The 19,515-nt window shown below is 37.0% G+C and overlaps 1 protein-coding gene across 2 annotated transcripts in view; it reads left to right on the top strand.

Moving 5' to 3' along the window:
* Positions 1–19,515, top strand: part of b4galt2 (UDP-Gal:betaGlcNAc beta 1,4- galactosyltransferase, polypeptide 2) — an 82,418-nt gene that overhangs the window by 13,765 nt on the left and 49,138 nt on the right. For both annotated transcript variants that reach the window (XM_034017131.3, XM_034017164.3), the window contains exon 2: positions 3,340–3,728. In XM_034017131.3, the coding sequence (XP_033873022.1) occupies positions 3,416–3,728 (313 nt within the window). In that variant the 5' untranslated portion in view covers positions 3,340–3,415. The remainder of the gene's footprint in view (positions 1–3,339; positions 3,729–19,515) is intronic.

Raw genomic sequence — 19,515 nt, 5'->3', positions numbered from 1 at the left:
GCACAACTGATTGAAAGAGACACAGAACTGAAAGGCAGGTCAGTTGTTCAGACATTGAGTTGCTTATTGGCCTCTGTTCAGTCCTCCTGGCACAATGAATATTCCATAATACTGTATCTCTGATTTGCCTATGGATGATAAACCTTTTGTGTCATTGCAGGCTGATTACAGTACATTGATTTCCACCGCATTGGAAGGTTGTGACTTGATAGCGATGTGTTTTCACTGCTTATAAATGCTATTAATTGACCCATCTGTTAATAGCCCAATAATAATTTCTGGGGGTTGTATACAGTTCAGTGAAAAGGAAAAATATATGAACTGTTGCTTCATCTATATGTTACACATACATTTTTACAAGTAAGTATCATAATCTGTTTTTCTAACATACAGATAGATCTAATTTTGTCTTTACAGTAGTGACAGGGCAAATCAGGATGTATTTTCACATTCTTTTAAAGAGCTCTTTTTTGTTCATAAGAATTCTCACAATAATATTTCTTACTTGGTAAAGAGGTGAACAATGTCACCGATCTTGAGAGCTGGAAACAGATGCTAAAAATCATCTGTTAATATGCCACACTTACATTTTCATTTGTTCATATGAAGGATGCAGGTCATGGTGATTTCTCTATGTACTGCTTATATGGGGGAATGTGTGTTACTACGAAACCTTTCATTAACTTTTTTATTATTATTATTTATTTCTTAGAAGATGCCCTTATCCAGGGCGACTTACAATTGTTACAAGATATCACATTATTTTTACATACAATTACCCATTTATACTGCTGGGTTTTTACTGGAGCAATCTAGGTAAAGTACCTTGCTCAAGGGTACAGCAGCAGTGTGCCCCACCTGGTATTGAACCCACGACCCTCCGGTCAAGAGTCCAGAGCCCTAACCACTACTCCACACTGCTGCTATTAGTTTGCTTTTATTTCTAGAGAGGTTCAGCGGTAACTTCAGATCTCTATGGAAAGTATTGTCTGCTTATTTTAATCTGTAACTGCTGCTTATTAATTCTAATTAAGTAATTTTGCCTTGATTTTTTAAATTTATTTTTATTGAAGATATTGTGATGGTGGTCCACTATGAAAGAAGCTATATAAAATAAAGATTGATTGATTGATTGATTAACGCAGCACATGATGTAGTAAATTTAATCAGATGCAATACTGTACCGTATATTCTCATTTATGAGGGTGGATAATTTAAGACTTCAATTAAGGTCATAGGACTTTTAAACAGGTTTTGAAGAAATCAGTACAGCGCTGTGTACTCAGGTATATTGCCATTGTAGAAAGGTTGCAAAATTGAATTCAAATCTGTCCATAAAGGCTACCATTGGGACCAGAGGTACAGTATATACAGTATATACAATATATATTGTGCAACAAGAAAGTATCGTCTACACATGCAGGGTATAAACTCTATAATACACCCCAACAGGTTTTTTGAGACGGGTGAAAAAATGCTGACTGACTGTGGGTGGAGCATATGTTGCATGTTCTGACCACTTGCTTACTAAATATATTGGTATCTCAAGACAATCGGTTGTCTTCAAATATATGACAATGATTTAAATTAGCAATCCATCCCACATGTGCAGTGGCAATAATATTATGATCTCTTTACTACCAATACCCTACCCCCAGTCATTCTGCATGTATTCATTTATCCCATGGCTGTTGGTTAGTGTATGTACCGTGTTAACTCACCTTTGTAAACCTGTCATTAAAGTTCCCCTCCTGCAGTCAGCATTGAGTCGTCCTTTGAGATCTCCTCAAATCAACCTACTTTAAAATCAGTAGGAGATTTAAGCTAAACCACTGGGGAGATTAACATGTGAGCATGAAATGAATATATTACTGGTCTGTGTATTACAGAGGTGTCTTGCATCTTTATGCTTAGTTTTCAGAGCCCTGTAATCTTCCGCTTTCCATTGTGCTGCCTCTTCTGTGCCTTATTGGAAAACCAATAAAAATGTAAATTGCTGTCAAAAAACGTATCATGTTCACAATCTATATGAAAGAATAGACGGCTTGTAATAAATCCCTGAATTGCTGCTTTACGGGTTTTGAAATCCCATTTTCTATTGCTCTAAAAGTACTTTAAGCAATAATTTGGAAAGTAGGGAAGGTGAATTTGTATACATTGCTGAAACTGGTGTTGAGGACTCAGTAGATACTGTAGTACAGTGATCTCAGAGACAAATAAACAGAACCTCATCCATGCAGGATGCTGCATGTTCAAAACCAACCCATTTGTTAAATCTCTTCAGTACAGAATGCTTTATTAGCTCTACATTCTCTCCACAAGTGTTTTGTTATCTCTTTCTTGTATTGTTCACAGTTGTGATGTTATGGAATTCTCACAGTACGTCATGCGACTGATTACATTACAAAGACAACATGTCTGATGGATTTTAATTGACCGCCAATACGTACTGTAGTACCACTCGGAAGAGAGGCTCATTTCTAGAAGCTTGTGCAATGTGGGAGACGGTGACCCCTACAGGTAATATCTTGAGGCGACAGTGAGCTAGACACACATTTTTGCAGGGCTTGCATTACTAACAGTAACAGTACAGTAGCTGATTTATGTGTCTGCTGTGGCTGTTGAACTGCTAACCCATCCACAGTATTGGAGCCACACCATAACTGCATCTAAATTAGGTGTAAACTAAACTAACTCCTAAAGTTCAAGACAGTCATAAAGAACCATATGAAACTTGTTTCAGATTGCAGGCAAGCTTTGATGAATTAAGTCAATGATAACAGTTTAAAGTACTGGCATATTGATCTCAAGGTTTAAAACATTAAGATTTTGCGTGGGCCAAATATTACTGTGTGTATTGAGCTTGAGGAGAGGTTTTGTGACTCGCCTGAAAACTTTTCTATGACAATTTTCATCCATAACTTACAATACTTACGAGAAGGACAAGCACCGGTAACAGGAACCAGACCGCTACATTTGGCATCAATGTTAATTTATACTGAAGCAGGCATTATTATTATTATTATTATTATTATTATTTATTTCTTAGCAGACGCCCTTATCCAGGGCGACTTACAATCGTAAGCAAAAACATTTCAAGCGTTACAATACAAGTAATACAATAAGAATTGAGTCAAGGCATGAGTCAAATAATCTCTCGATTAACTCTTAGGTTTACTGTACCTATGACAGTTTTCAAGATCAGCTTTGACCTTTCACTAATACTAAAGAACTGTTTTAAAAAAGCTACAAATAAGCTAAGATACCTCTGGAGAAAGGGATTATTAGAACCATGATGCAGAAAGGGGTAGGAATGAAACCCTGTTCTGTGCTCCCCAGGTTCTGCATAGGCCCTGAGAATCCCTGCGACGAAGGGAGCGGATGCTCATCCCTGTGACCCGAACGCGTCCTGAAAATGACCAGATTGATGTTGGGCAGGACGCTGGAAAGGATCTGCAAGGCCGTCCTCCTACTCTGTCTCGTGCACTTCCTCATCATGATGATTCTGTACTTTGACGTCTACAGTCAGCGCTTTGACATCTTCAGCCGCTTCAATGGGCGCAACTTCTCACGGACACACCACTACTACAACCTCTCGCGTCCCAATGGCACCTTCCCCACATACCTGCCTGCGGGGGACCACTTCCTGCCGAGCACGAAGCCCGAAACTAACTACACGCCCACCATCAAGCCTCTACCGCCATGCCCTGAGGTGCCACCTGGGTTAGGTAGGCTCCATGTTTCTTTTACCTTTAAACACATATCGTAACTAGTACTCTGCTTTGCAGTTAACGTAACACCTCTGTATTGGTATTATCAGGTTTATGTGCACACAGTGCTCTACATGCATCACATTTGTAGTATTAACATAAATTACTTCATTGATTGATACATGCTGTATACCAGTAGATTTAAAAATAAATAAATAAAAAAAAAGCTTTTGCTTTTCTTTAGAATGAACTTCACCAGGAGAAAATACACCCCACTCATTATGAAAATGTCCTTTTGAAGGATTCTTGCTGCTGGATAATGAAGTGCAAGTTATAATGAAGCCATTTTATTGGTCTTTAATATGCCTGGGAGCCAGGTTGCTGTAGCCTTAAACCAGGGAGCCTCATTATGAGCTTGGAGTGTGCTTGTTCTTGGATGTCTCTGCTGCTAGGAGTGAGTTATGTGAGCCTGGTTGGAATCTAGCCTACACTACAGGAAGTTGCTGATTTTTGCTGTTATGCCCTTTGTAGCCCTCACAGAGTTGGTGGAACATCTGATGCAACAAAAGCAATTTACCTAAGGGGTACTCTAATGAAATAGACAATTAAAGAAGTAATACACATTTTTTTGTACATAAAATCCCTTTGCCTTTCATTGCAGGGTTTTCCAGCTGTTTGTTCTCTGAGGGAGACTGTGTTTACTTTGAGTATGCAGGGGACGTACCTGTGTCTGCAAGCAGAGTCCCTACTGAGGTTAATGAAATACATAATAATGTAAAAGCAGTCGTATTCATGCATATGGGCAAATTCAAATCCAGGATTCCAGCCACAGTTCAACACAGCTTAATTAAGCAGTTTCTGTTCACAGAGGTCAGGTGCTTTGTTGAAGCTTTGTTGTGAGACTCACATACTGTACTGTAACACCACATACACGGTAGTATATCTTGTGCCTGGCTATTGCCAGTGCTAGTACAGCATTATGCACTTGTGAGCACTAAATTCACCTTTCAATACCGCCTCGTTCCATGTCAATATGTTATTGATAGCCATTTCAAAAATAACAATCCCCTTGAGATGCTGAAGAATTTAATTTAAGGAAAAATGATACTCCAGTGAAAGTGTCAAAGCCCTTGGAATATAGTGACTTCATTAAAGATAAACTGTCATGCAAAAGGCACATAGAAACAGCTAACTGGCATGTTTACACCCAGGAGTCTGTTCTCAAAACTGTAGAAGAGCTGTAACAGTCACAAGCACCCTTTTAGTTTTATTTTAATAAGCCACACATTTCTGTAAGATGTCAGAAAGCTTTTTCTGTAATCCGTGCCAAATTGTATTGCTTGTACTTGTGGAATGAAGAATGCCAACTAGCAGGTGGCAAAACTTATTGAAGGGTTGTTACATATTTTATGCAAGCTTTATAACATGTCAGTCGATTGCCTGTCAACAGAGCAAATTTAAAACAAAGTTGTGAGCTTACCCGAGCACTAGAATGGATCAATGTCAAACGTTCATATCCTTATCTTAAGAACCACAGATTCTTCACACCAAACCAGCCTAATCATAATTGTAACTAGTGTTAGCTAGTGAACCTTTCTTGTGTCAGTTGGGTCACTTTAGAATATATTTTTGACACTTCAGTACTTTTTGCATTGGTTACTGGTGAAGCATATGAAGTGCATTCACCTGTGTTCATTAAACCACATTTTAATAAATGGTAAACTTATTTATTCTAGTACTATTATGGTACTCATTTTTTCCCACCAACTTACTAAAACACACAGTAACAAAGTTACCTGCTTTATACATATTCATAAAATTAGTCTTCTGCTGGTGATATCGAATTAAGAAGCTTCTAGTCCCTCTGAGGATATGTTTCCTGTTTGATTCAGACAGAGAGGTTTCTATCCTAGCCTCTCACCCTACATTGTACTCGGCAGGGAGATCTGTGTTGGAAGATAGGTTATTGTAAAAGGCTACACTAATAGATTTCTACACACTCCTGAAGCCTATTTCCAGTTTAATTTAATCAAGATAATGCCATTGTCACAACATGTTACAATGCTGTGGTTTCCATGCAGTTTAGAAACTCAACGTTCACTCTCCATTGCCATGAGAATGTGACGTAGTGCTCTCATATCATGCACGTAGGAATGGATACAGTTAATTGCAGTTTTAGTGGAAATGTGTAGACACCACCAAGAGAACATTAATGGAAATGCTTTCTAAACCTTAAAGTTTTAAGGCATTGTTTGTTGTTGAGTGTACTGCACAATAAACATTACCCTCAAGCCCATTCAGCTGTATGTATTAATAATTATGCTAAACCATGTTTTATTTATCAAGTTTTTATATTAATGGTTATTTTATGATGTTACTTCTGTTTGGCATTGGTTTAAAAATCCTTTGGGGGAACCTGGAGTTTGTGGGTTGTTTGAGTGATGTGTACTATATAAATAACTAAATACCTTCCACTGCCTTCAGGGGCAAGAACTACATGAAATGTTCAGTGAATCTTTTGTTCTTACGCAGGATCAGTCATGTTTCTTCTGTAAGACACCTTTTTAATGTTTCTTTTTTTCATTAAGATTTGCTGAAATTCAAGTGCCTAACAAATAACTTGTTCCTTTAAAAAAAACTGCCTCTAGTTTTGAAGCAATCCAACAAAAGAATTGTAAGACTAGATACAAATCCATACACAGAGGCTTAGTTTTTGTTGTGAGATTTAAAAGATTATTTTCTGAAAACCTTGTTCTTTCCTTTTTTTGTGGGTTGTGTAATCCCATTGGTATTACTTATATTCTGATATGTTTCTGTTTTTTTTAATTTTTTTTTATTTATTGTTCTAGCTCTGAATTATATTTAATAAAAATAGAGTGTCTTCATTGTTGCTAGGAGGTTAAGATCTCACAAACAAAGCCTGGTCTTTTACATATATTCGTTATGATGGCTGGAGGGAGTTCATCAGGTCTTGGGGCCCAGGACTAATATTAATACCTTTTTGAGTCTTCTCTGGTTTAACCTAAATGAGACGTGTGAAACTAAAATTACATTTTAAATCCGTAAAATCAGTTTAATGTTAAACAAAACAAACAGGTAAATGATAACAAAAACAATCGTGTGAAAGGATAGTATTTCACAACCTACCCCAAAACACTTTTACCAGTAATACTACAAGCAGACAAATGTTTTGGCTAATGGCTTTATCAGATGAACCCAAAAATGTAACATTTTATTTGCATTTCAGAATTGTTAATAATATAACATTTTAAACCTGACTAAAATAACATTGTTTCATTTGTGTTATGAGAAACCATTTTGACCACTATAATTACATAATCCTAATAATGGCATTTTGCAACTGTAATAAAGTTGCATGCGGTTTATTTGGTCTAACAAACAGAAAGCTGTGCCTACACTCTCATTATCTGCCAGCGGGCCTCTCTTACATTTCTATTCATGCACTGTGGGAAGTTTAAACTGCACTATGAATGTGACGCAAAGCAATTCTTCCTAAGGCTACATTTAACAGAGGAAGCCAAGGATGCAAAGGAAATTAAGCAGGGAATTATATCTTACATTTCACTGATTGTACTAACAACCCTTTTTGGTGTGAATGCTTGTCTTTGAATTTACAGTCCTCCAAATGCAGAGAAGGCTGTTTTCATAAGATAGGGATGATATAGAAGAGAAAGTTTTGGTACAACCAGATATATATCAGAGCAGTCTTGTCAGGGTTATTTGCCAAATGGGCCTGTTTTATTTATGTATGTATGTATGTATGTATGTATTTATTTACAGTGTTCATTATGCCCAGAATTAGAAAACACAGGGGCTGATGTAAGGATAGGTGCAGTGCCAACAACTGTGGCTGCAAAATCCAAATTGCCAAGCGGCCAGGCAATTATTTTGCACTGCGGCCTATGTAAGCTTAAGAGCAATGCAAATTACTCAAGACGCACAAATAATGATCCGCAAGCATGATAATGAGGGTCACAGTGAGCGCCACCTATTTAACGTCCGCACTTACAGCCCAGAGGTGAGGTGAGTTAGGAGTACAGAGAGCAGTAGGCACTGTATGAGATTTGTACACGGAAAAGAAAAGAAACGTTTTTTGAGGAGCTGAGAGTCCTTACGGCTGAGGTCACTCAGCATGAAATTGAAAAGCCAACTTCAGTTATACTACCAAAGAGGCCATATGGTCCTCTATAATGGAGAAAGTCAATGCTGTCAGTGTTACCCGGAGGGCAGTCAACCAGGTGTTAAAGGTGTCAGGACCTGCGACGGCAAACAAAAGTGAAACTCTCAATGCAGCATAGGCATGCAGCAGGAATGGGAGGAGGGCTGCCATCCACATCACAGCTGACACCGCTGGAGAGGCAAGCGGAGGGAACCATCCATCCCAGACAAACCCTGGGTTTGAATATGCAGGGTCTTCTCCATCTTGCCCTTCTCCCAAGGGTTTCATGCCTGTCCTCAACAAGAGCCACGCATCACCGCATCAGGAAATGTACCACAGCAGCCATCCTGATGCCAATGACAGGTCTCTGCAGGAGTGTGCTTTTATACAGCTCTTAATTACTTGCTTCTACAATGGTTTGCACCTTGTCAGAGGAGGTGCAAAGTTTTTGGAGGGTCAGCAAGTGCCCAAATGCAAGGCAAAATCATTACATCTCATTATGATGTTTGCACCCGATTTAATGGTGGCAAAGTGCTAATTTGATAGCGGGTGCAGAACGCCAGGTGAAACGCATTTTTTTTTTACATACGCCGCATTTTTAGTGACCGCTAAAGCCCCACTTTACCGCAGCTAAATACAGGTTTTTTGCAACAATATGGGTGATTTGCAGCCGCAAATCACTTTGCACGTACCCTTACTTTGGCCCCACACTCTTTTTCCACTGTCTTGAAACATGCAAAGCTGATTCCTTAGAGCCATCATGGCAAATTTTTTGTTTATTTGTTTGTTGTTGTGTATAAATAAATAATGATAACCTACAAATTGGCACAAGTAAATATAAATCTTTGAAATTGTATTTAGAATAATTATAGTAGTAATGCTCTTTTTTTCATCCTTTCCTAATATAATAAGGAAAGGATGAAAGGTATACAGTCTGACGGGATCATAGCTAAGACTGGTTGAAGGAAGCTCCTTAAAAATGAAGGTAAAGTTGCTTGTAATGTGTTTCCATCATTCTTTGTTTAATTGACCATAGAGACATTTCTGGTGGAAACTACTGTACTTAATCAATGACATTAACATGTTATTGACTCCATAATGGCTCTCTCTAACTGGATAAAAAAAAAACTGACTTCCACTGCCTATTATTAATTTGAAATAACAATCTTCAGTTTTCTTTAATCACTGTCTATCTCGCATACAGTAGTTCAGACTCCTAAAATTACTTTTTAAATATGTTTATAGCGTTTATTAAATCTGAGACATCAGGCAATGTTCAATATGAATTCTAAGATTCAAAATAGATGTACAGTATAATACAGTTTTCAGTGGAAGAGAAGAGTCAGTTTGGCTTAGGATTCACTCATTAAAATGCATCTTATAAAATAAATTCTACTTGCTTACAAAACAGATTAATAAGATTAAAAAATAATGATGGCAGGAAGAGGCTGAATGAAATGTTGTGACACTACTGTAAATAAATCAATGTATAAATAAATGTAAGGCTTGGTCACACCTATGGGGACATTCATATATATGGACTAGGGAGGAGGGCCATAGTGGAAAATTATTGACGGCCCCTCGGGAAGACCATTGTTCCCTTCAGGGTGCAATGCCCTCAGCCTGTGGCTTCGGGCATTATAGCCCCCTGTCGGTAACAATAGTCTTCCCTCGGGGCATTTAATTTTCCACTATGAGCTGAGTGCAGTACATATTTGATATATGAATCAGTGAAGAAAATAAGTTAGGCAAGGTTGGATGTAAATATGACTATATATTTTGTTAAAATATAGCTGATACAGCATAAGTAAATAAATAAATAACATAACATAAATAAATAAATAACAGAAAATGTTTTTGAAGTTCATACCCTATAGTTTTTCTCTGTCTCCGTCTGGTTTGCTGACTGCTATGTCGAATTTGTTTGAATTTCAGAAAGTCTGAAAACAGTGACAGTGATGTTTTAATCATCCTTTTAGTGTTTGGAGCATTATTATTATTATTATTTATTTCTTAGCTGACGCCCTTATCCAGGGCGACTTACAATTGTTACAAGATATCACATTATTTTTACATACAATTACCCATTTATACAGTTGGGTTTTTACTGGAGCAATCTAGGTAAAGTACCTTGCTCAAGGGTACAGCAGCAGTATCCCCACCGGGATTTGAACCCACGACCCTCCGGTCAAGAGTCCAGAGCCCTAACCACTACTCCACACTGCTGCCCACACTGCTGCATCTCTCTTTTGTAGTATGTTTTGTAATTCACCTTCTGTTAAGTCACAGAATCGCTATCCAGCAGTTTTTTCACATTCAGCCTTATTTTCTCTTGTTGTGAGGTGTTCCTTTGATAAGGGGGGAGGGGGGGGGGGGGCTGACAGTGATGTGAACCAATCACATGAGAGATGGAGACACTCTCTCTCTCTCTCTCTCTCTCTCTGTAATTATATATATATATACACATATATATATTATTTTTTTTATCATGCTTTCAACAATATGGTGTTCCTGTGTTGTAAATTCAGATTAGGAAACTGTATAAACATTAAGTTCTAAGCTTACAAGGCTCAAGACAGTAATACTGTCCATTTTCAGTCAGATCAAGTGATTGCCTTTGACCTGGCGGTCTGTGGCTGGATTACTGCCTGGCCCTTATCTCATCACAACACCTGTCGAGTGTGAGCTGCCAGATGTATTACTTTGTGTGTGCTGGAACACACTGCTGCCATCGTTCAGTTCACAGCAGTTGCTTCAGGTCAGGAATTCCTGTAGAAGACACTTTAAACACATCTTAAAGGAATATGGCTGTGCAACCAACACCCATATATTAGTTATCTGTCCAGAACTATGTATATTGTAATATTCAGTAATCCTACATATATTGTGTTTTTGATATTTTCAGCATCCCCAAAAATGTACAGTATGTGCCATAACATGTGTAAAGTGGCACTTAAGGGAAAGACTACAAGGTGAGCCCTGCCAGCCAGTTTATTTAATACAATTAACTTTAAAGATTTAAAGCAGGGGCTTTCAACCTTTTTTTGAAACTGTACCCCTTCTGTCTGGAGGTTTCATTTCTCCCCGTTTTATTTAATAAATAATTTATGTCACAACAGTTATGTCACAGCTGGTTTAGGACAGAATAACAAACAGTAAGCTTAATTCTTAAAACGTTTAATTACAAGTATTTGGATGCACAGAATTAAAAGACAAGTATTTGGTAATCTCTTTGGAAACAGTCGCTTTCTATTCAGCAAAGTTAGTATAAATACAAATTGTGTGCATTGTAAGTGTTTTTTACGTTAACGTTTACTTCCCACCTCCGCATAATTATCTGTCATTTAAAATGTTACCTCAAGATAAAACTATAACAACTACTAACAATGATAAACGTTTTTATTACATTTATCCAAAGGGATAACTATAACTCTGTCGCTTTGCATTTTCTGTAGACTCTTGTGTTTTCTTCCTTTGTTTTGCAAGTAAGCAATGTATCCATTTCATCAAACACCGAAAACCAATTCAACCAGACGCTATTGCTGTTCCTAAAATGCAGCCGCGCCTAATAAATAAAACAAAAACCGTCAAAGTATGAGTATTATGATTTAATAATTATATTTACCCGAGCATTTATACTGTACTTCTAAAAAATGCAGAAAGATTGTGCTTCACTGATTTTGGAGGCTCGGTGGTCCAGTGGTTAATAAAAGGGGCTTATTACCAGGAGGTTCACCCCCAAGTCTCCAAGTCGCTTTGGATAAAAGCGTCTGCTAAATGATTAAATTATATTAATAACAATTAGTATTCAATTATACAGCAAGTTGAAAACAGCAAAGTCCATGAGCAGCACAGAGCGCTCTCCACAGGCGCAATCTGCAGACACCTGCTTCACTCACCCTAATCGAAATCATGCATGCGTAAATATGGACGTGATATATTATGTGTTTTTTATTTTATTTTATTTTATCTGCAGTTCGCTTCGAGCTGTAAACCAAAAATTTAATATTTATGCACAGTGGTTTAGAGATACTATATAATACTGTTAAAAAAATAATTTCATTTTTATTTGTGCATTTCTGAGTCATCTAGCGTACCCCTTATGACCCTTAGAAATACCCTCAGGGGTATGCGTAGAGCCGGTTGAAAACCCCTGACTTAAGGGAATACCAAATGCATTGGAAACTTCATTAGACCAAAGCCACTGAGAACCCATATTGGATTACTGTTACACCTTTTAATACAATAAATTTAAGAGCATGTACTGTATCATATAAACAACCGGATAAGATGGTGATTTTAAATCCACACAATGTGATCAGGCCAAGCTTGTATAGCAGCATGTTAATTTCTCAGTAAAAGAGTGTCTCCACTTTTCCTGACAACCAGGGGTAAAATTTCCAAATACAATTTTTTTCTTGCTTGGTACTGTCGTGTTAAACTGCCACAGACAAACTATCATTCACAAGATTATCTTTAAATTTATCATTGCCTCGTTGTTTATTTTGATTTCGACGCGTGCACCTCATCGCTACAAAATAGCATGTAAACAAAATGGCGAAATGCACCGCTGTTTCTCTTGCTACAAGAAGTTGGAAATTGTTTGAGCTCTTGAAAAAACCCTGAATCAGACACAAGTCGCCTAACAATTTGGTGTTTACTGTTCTGGTGAGTTGCTTCACCATTCTGTTAAATAATTTTGTGCGTGTCTTGAATATTGCTCCTGTACATGTATTCAGAATTAATCTACAGCGGCTGATGCATTTTTTAATGTGTGTAGCAGTGCTGTGTTTAATTTGGTTTAACAGCTAGTTTATTAACATTAGTTTGTCTGCTAATTTATTATTATAGTTTATTAGTAATATACACTAGCCTGTTACTTTTCTCTTACGTGTTCTGTTTATTTCACATGTTGATGCACGTGCGTCATGACAAGCAATACATATTTATTGATTCATAGTGTGTCTGGTGGTCAACTCGGAACACTTTGGCTAAGAGAACACTTCGCTTGCTTCCCAAGGGGTGTTCTCTGAGGTACTGTACTATATTTGAAAATAAGTACACATATTAACAAGAGAAAGCCAAATACTATGTCATAGGCCTATTAAGGTAATTAAGTAACATAATTTTTACATCACACCACCCCAGAAACACACACATCTTTTCAACAACAAGCTTAAACAGCAGCTGACACTTCCATTGAAAACCAAAATAATTTTCTGTCAAGAAGTCCGGAGGTGTTATATAACAGATACAAATAGTAATAAAAAAAACCTATACATAGTTTTCAATAATGCCTGAATCCCATACTCTCTTCTGAAAGCTGACATCCATCAGCCATCTGCTCAAGACCTTCTCTTTAATTAACTCTGTGCCTGAGACATACTATTGCAATACAATATTAAAGTGGGTTTGAAAAAAAAAATTGTATTTCCTCTTTATGGAGCAAAATCAACATGCATTGTACAAGTTATACTTGCCAATAAGCAACTACAGTATTTTGAGACATGGTGCACATGTTAAAAGAAAGTAGTCAGCTTGAAGTGTTAAATAATGATGAAACACACTTTGCAGGGTTAGTATAGACACTGTATTCAAACAGGGACTTAAAAAAAATAATAATAATAATAAAAAAAAAAAAACTAGGGTGTTTTTTTTTTTTTTTTTTTCTTTAGGAAAAGTATTTTGACCAGTGGTGTTTCATCTACACACACAGGTTTTTCTTATGAGAAAAATCTCACTGTATCAACAAAGCTAGGACTTTCACAATACCCATATTATAAGATATGTTTTTCTACAAAAGGATGTTTACAATACAGTAATATCACAAGCGTATTCACAGCTGGGTCAACATTAATCAGAACCGAGATTGATTTTAAGATCTGCATGTCTTGGTATTCTAGCGTATGTTAAAGGGTACATAAGGACCTTTTTATTTTATTGTTGCATGTTCCCATGTGTTGCTACAACTGTTTATGTAAGGTGTGTGTATTGTTTTTAAAAAAAATTTGTACATTTTGACCACTTTTTTAAACTTTTAAATTGCATTCTCTGCCTCAAGATGGCTTCCCATGTACGTGCATGGACCTCTGAGAACTACATTTCCCATCATCCCCTTTCTCACATATGTAACACAGATGGATTTACCAGTGACTTCATTTTTTTACCTGCACCTTTGCCCACAAAATACCTGGGCAGGGTCAACAATTACCAAGGATATCAAAGTTCCCAGTCTTGACTCTCTGGCCTGTGCTCTTTTCAATGTGTTTTTACTGAAGCCTGTAATGACTAATTATCAGCAATCGTTAGTAATGTCATCTATTCACTGGGTTATAGGTTGAGAAGCACAATTAATCTCTGCTACATTTTTACATTGTAACAGCCCCTGTGCTCAAGAGAAATATATTGGTTTATTGAAGAAAAATAATTACACTACTAATCTCTCAACTTAATGCCACAATTGTAACGTAGTCATGTTAGGCTGAAGAAAATGCTTTCACCAAAAAAGATGCTCTAGATTTTTACTAAAAGCAGACATAGCAGTCTAGTAGTATTGTCTATACTGACCAGTGTTTGATTACTGTTCATGGTTCATTCTTTAATTTTCTTTACACATTTTCTTTACATTAACTTGATATATGTGTAAATTAATAGTTATCCAGTAGCTTTTACCAAGGGGCACATGCTTGTCATACTTGAGAACAGTGTACTCACATATTTGATTATTCCAGCGTGGATAGAACATTATTGTATATATTTTTAAAAATACTACATTTACAAATAAACAAATACATAAATTAGAGAAGTGCCTCATTGCAGAGATTGGAGATCCACAATCCCACCTGTTTGTAGGTCTAACCTTACTCCGCAGGCCTGCTAGAGTTGACTCAGGTAACTTGCACCCAGTCAGCATTTCTTTTACTTTAAGCTATTAATCATGGGTTTCTTTCATTACCTCATTACTTTATAGGGTGCTGCCATGAGTGACAGAATCAAACCGTTCATATTTTACCATCATGTCGTACCATGAGTGTAAGGCTGTGAGGACCTGAAGATGCAAATTATTGTTTTCTATACTGAAGCTGATTTATTGCAGCAGTGGTTCACATTAGTGCTGTCATCAATCAAGGGGCCCTGTCAAATTGCAGGACAGGTTTGGCGCCAAACTATTTTAAGCAAAATATGTTCAACTGGACTGATCCAGATGGATTACCTTAGTGTAATTAATCTACTTTCAGGTGTTTGTGCACAAGTGTAATATGCAGACTTTACTTGACCCAGGTGTGCAGCTTTAAAGCATGGATGGTTACCTTTGAATAGCCTCTAGGACAAATTTACTCCTTTCATTTTACTGACTGAAAGACCTTTCTCGTTCCCTGCGTGGGAATCATATTTACTTGAGTCACAGCCATATTATTAATCATATTAAAAAGCAGCCATTAGCATTAACTGATTGTTACAAAAGCACTAGGGTAACGGGTTAAAACAAAATAAAAAATTAAATAACCACAGCCAACATATTTGAAATATTTGCTTCATAGCATCTCATTTCGGACCACTGTCACGAAATACCTGGTGAATCTGGGGGACATGAAATCACTGGGGAGAAGTGATTTCATTGAAGATATCTACAGAAGCCTAAGTTAAAAAGGGATACAGCATCACAGCCATGATATAAATTGGGATGGGGGAGCTTCAACGTAGAACATTTACCTAGCGTTACTTTAAATCTGGTGCTTTTGTGGGAGAAAGCACTCCACTTAGAGTTCAAGAGGAAATGGAAATTGTCTTTGCTGTGGAGAGAAAATAAATGCCAGGTTTGATTTATGTGGGCTGTTTTAGCATTTTAACGGGATTGGTTTTTCCCTATAAAGACAACAGCTTAAATTTGTTGGCGTATAGGGGGCTATCAAGATTTACTCTACTATACAAATGTACCGGATATGCTTCTGTCAAAGCCCCTTTGTGGCTTTGACACAAAGTAATTTCAGTTTTAACGCTAATCCTTATTGTAGCCCCTTCCCCAGTTTTGACTAAAATCGAATTTATTGCCTCAGGGTCGCTGACAAGTGGGTATTACTGATTTGTCATATTTTTTACATATATTCAAGTACTTTATTCATAAGAACATAGGAACGTTTACAAACGGGAGGAGGCCATTCGGCCCATCTTGCTCGTTTGGTTGTTAGTAGCTTATTGATCCTAGAATCTCATCAAGCAGCTTCTTGAAGGATCCCAGGGTGTCAGCTTCAACAACATTACTGGGGAGGTGGTTCCAGACCCTCACAATTCTCTTTAAAAAAAGTACCTCCTATTTTCTGTTCTGAATGCCCCTTTATCTAATCTCCATTTGTGACCCTTGGTCCCTGTTTCTTTTTTCAGGTCAAAGAAGTCCCCTGGGTCGACATTGTCAATACCTCATGTGTAATTAATACAATAATTTTGCTGAAAAACAACTATATGCTTGGCTACACTGTGTGCTTGCCTACACTGTAAGTGATCGGAAGACAAGGAGTCACAGATATTGTGCAGAGAAATTTAAAGCAACAGTTGTCATTGGGTAGGACCTCTGGGCTGAATAACATGACAGATAGACAAGACAACTTGAAACAGAATGTTGGCTTGAGACTGCATTGCATATTTAGAGAACAAATACAGTTGGGTTTTAAACCACTGAAAGCCACAGCTGAATGCTGTTATTGAGAGCCCAAGCAGTGTTGCTGTGTAAGGGGTGCAGGGTTTTCAAAATAAGCCGGCTATCGGCGCAATCCACCACCTAATACTATATTTGCGCCGGCTACTTTATTAAAAAAATATTATGATTATTTTCGGGTATCATCATTCACTCCATTTTGTCAATGTTGTATTATTGTACTGTAAGGTTATATATAGTACATAATAGCTATACATATGCACCAAAAAAAAAAAAGCTTATTCCTTTTGTTGTGGTATCGTAAAAAAATATGTACCCAGGTGCTTGTGAGAGATAATTGGGGGTTCATGTATAGATGTATAGAGGATGTACGCCTTTAAGAAGAAAGGCATGATGGGATATCAGCTGAACACTTGTCAGCTGACATACAAATGCTTAAGTGCAGAGGTGCTGGAATTACACTTCGGATTCATGGAACATTTATGATGGTGACCAAATGTGTGTGAGTACTGCTGTGAAAAAAAAAATGGTTAAAATGAACAGTTGCATTAAAAAAATGTAGAGATTTGGCCCCCTTCACTGCTATTTATGACAAGTACTGATCATGTTAAACTCAACTTAGCCTTTGAGATCAGCACTGAAGTTGGTGTTGCAGGCCTTAGTGGTTGAGATACAGCACAGGATAAAAATCTTTGCTCCCAGTCAGCCTCTCAACAGTATCTTCTAGACCACTCTACATCCCCTTGATTTTCCTACTAACTGTTAATTGCAATCTCTTGATACAATGTCACATTTCATTTATTTAGGCTTGGGTGTATTACTGGATGTTACTCTTTCCTTCCTTTTTCATTTACTTATCTTGGCAAGTCCCCTGATTATAGGTTTATTATTTTGGAGAAATATTGATTCACTGTGTGTGTGACACATAGCAGGCTTTGCATTGTTAATTAAGCAACTTGCAATTATATTGTCTAGCAAGTCATCCGTAATTCGAATTTAGTATGTGGAATCATAACAAGATTCATTAAGCAGACTTGGAGGAAGAAATTGCTAGGCAAAGTAAAGTTGGTGAGGATTCTGCATACTGTAAAAGTGAATTGGCAGAGATTTGTTTTTAACTGTGGTATTTCATGGGAATTAAACTTCTTTACAGTCACAATAAAGCTCTGACAATTGCATATCTATTATAGTTTAAATGTTTCAGCAAAAGCACACGTTTTTTAACTATGTTATGTTAGTTAAGATGTTGAATGTGTATTTCAGGATTCTTTATTTAGAAATAAGATTTTTTTCTAGAAGAGAACATGTAGTTCCACTTCTTCATTTAAAAGTAGTTATCTTACCACTTTTTCTTATGGCGCCACCTTGCAAGTTTTCAGACCTTTGATTTGAAATGCTGTATAAATACTGCCTTCTTTTGAGGACAATAGCTTTAAACTATTGCCCAAGGGTTAAGTTACTGAGACTGTGATATAATGCAATACCTGTAAATCTTGAAAGAAAAATAGGTCAGCATTTAGTCTGCACCATACAATAGAAGCAGTAGGCATGAATTTACATTTACATTTTCTAACACTGAACAGGTACACATTTCAATGCAGTTATGGCAATACCCATTAAGAGCTGGGCTGAGATCAACAGGACTCAGGTCACGTGGCCCCCTGGGAGGTGATGAGGTGATGGTCAATGGAGGTGTCCGAATATTTCGATATCCACACACCAGAACCGAACATTCAAAATGGCGATAATGAACTGGTTACTGGTATGGGTAGATGCTGTATACAAATGGGAGGAAGTAAGAATAAAATGTACTGCTTCTAAAAAAAATAAATAAAAGAAAAATAATGCAGGAATGTAGCTTCCAGGTATATCTCTAGCTAAAAAACTATACTATAAAATGCAAGTAAGAAACAACATTAAATAAGCAGTGACATTTCTGCTTTCAGTTAACTCTATTTTTCCATACCCTGGAGTTAGTAGCTCTTTGAGATGAAGAGAAGAGGCAGAGGCGCCATGCGGTAATAAAGCACTTGCAAGTGCTAGCGAAGACAATGTGAGCAGTTACTATTATAGTGGCTGTTGGGAGCTGTGTGATTGAAAATGTAATAACATTTTTTTTTTTTTTAGCAAATGTGCTAACTGGTACAATGATTAACAATATATTAGGCCTACTTTTTGAAAACAAATTAATGACAAACTTTTAATAAGGTACAATTTAAAGTGACTATGCTAGAACTTTTATATTTATGTAGGCTACATGTCACCGAAAGAGAAAGGCGGAAATCCAGAGCAGTACTGCGACTGCTTTACTTGCAAAGAAACAAAAAACATCGACTTCCATGTTCCAAAAGTCCACTGAAAACCGTGAAGCACGAAACACATTACATTTTGACCTGAAAGAGGCGTTTGTTTGCGCAAATGTCCCTCTTGAAAAATTGGACAACCAAAAGATACGTAAATTATTTAGACTGAGTGTAGCAAATGGTAGAGTGATTCCTTCATCAGCCCAGCTGAGACGTGAATACTTACCTAAAGTTGCCGAGTATCACAAGCAGGAGATTATGGAATTGGTAAAACAGTGGTTGCTTGTCAGTGGTCACTGATGAGTCGACTGATGCCCAAGATCAGTATGGGTTACACATTGTATTTGACAAGCTGTTGTAAAGTGCTTGAATAACTTTGATGTTGCTTTTGATAATGTCAGTGCATTTATCTCTATATTATGATGTTTTAAAAAATCATAATAATCTGTACAAATAATTTATAAAATAGTTCCTTGCACATTCTGTGAAATACAATATTTTGCCTATTTTCACAGGGCCTTATTCATAACATGTGTTAAGACCTGTCTGATGCGATGTCACACCCTCACATAATTCTCACCAGGTTGCAAAAAATGAATAGGATGCAATTGGATTCATATTATATATATATATATATATATATATATATATATATATATATGTATGTAT

This window comes from Acipenser ruthenus, chromosome 10 (assembly GCF_902713425.1).
Source record: "Acipenser ruthenus chromosome 10, fAciRut3.2 maternal haplotype, whole genome shotgun sequence".
In the NCBI taxonomy this organism is placed as follows: Eukaryota; Metazoa; Chordata; class Actinopteri; order Acipenseriformes; family Acipenseridae; genus Acipenser; species Acipenser ruthenus.
The sequence above is the reverse complement of the archived record's forward strand: the minus strand, read 5'-3'. Positions and strand labels throughout refer to the sequence as shown.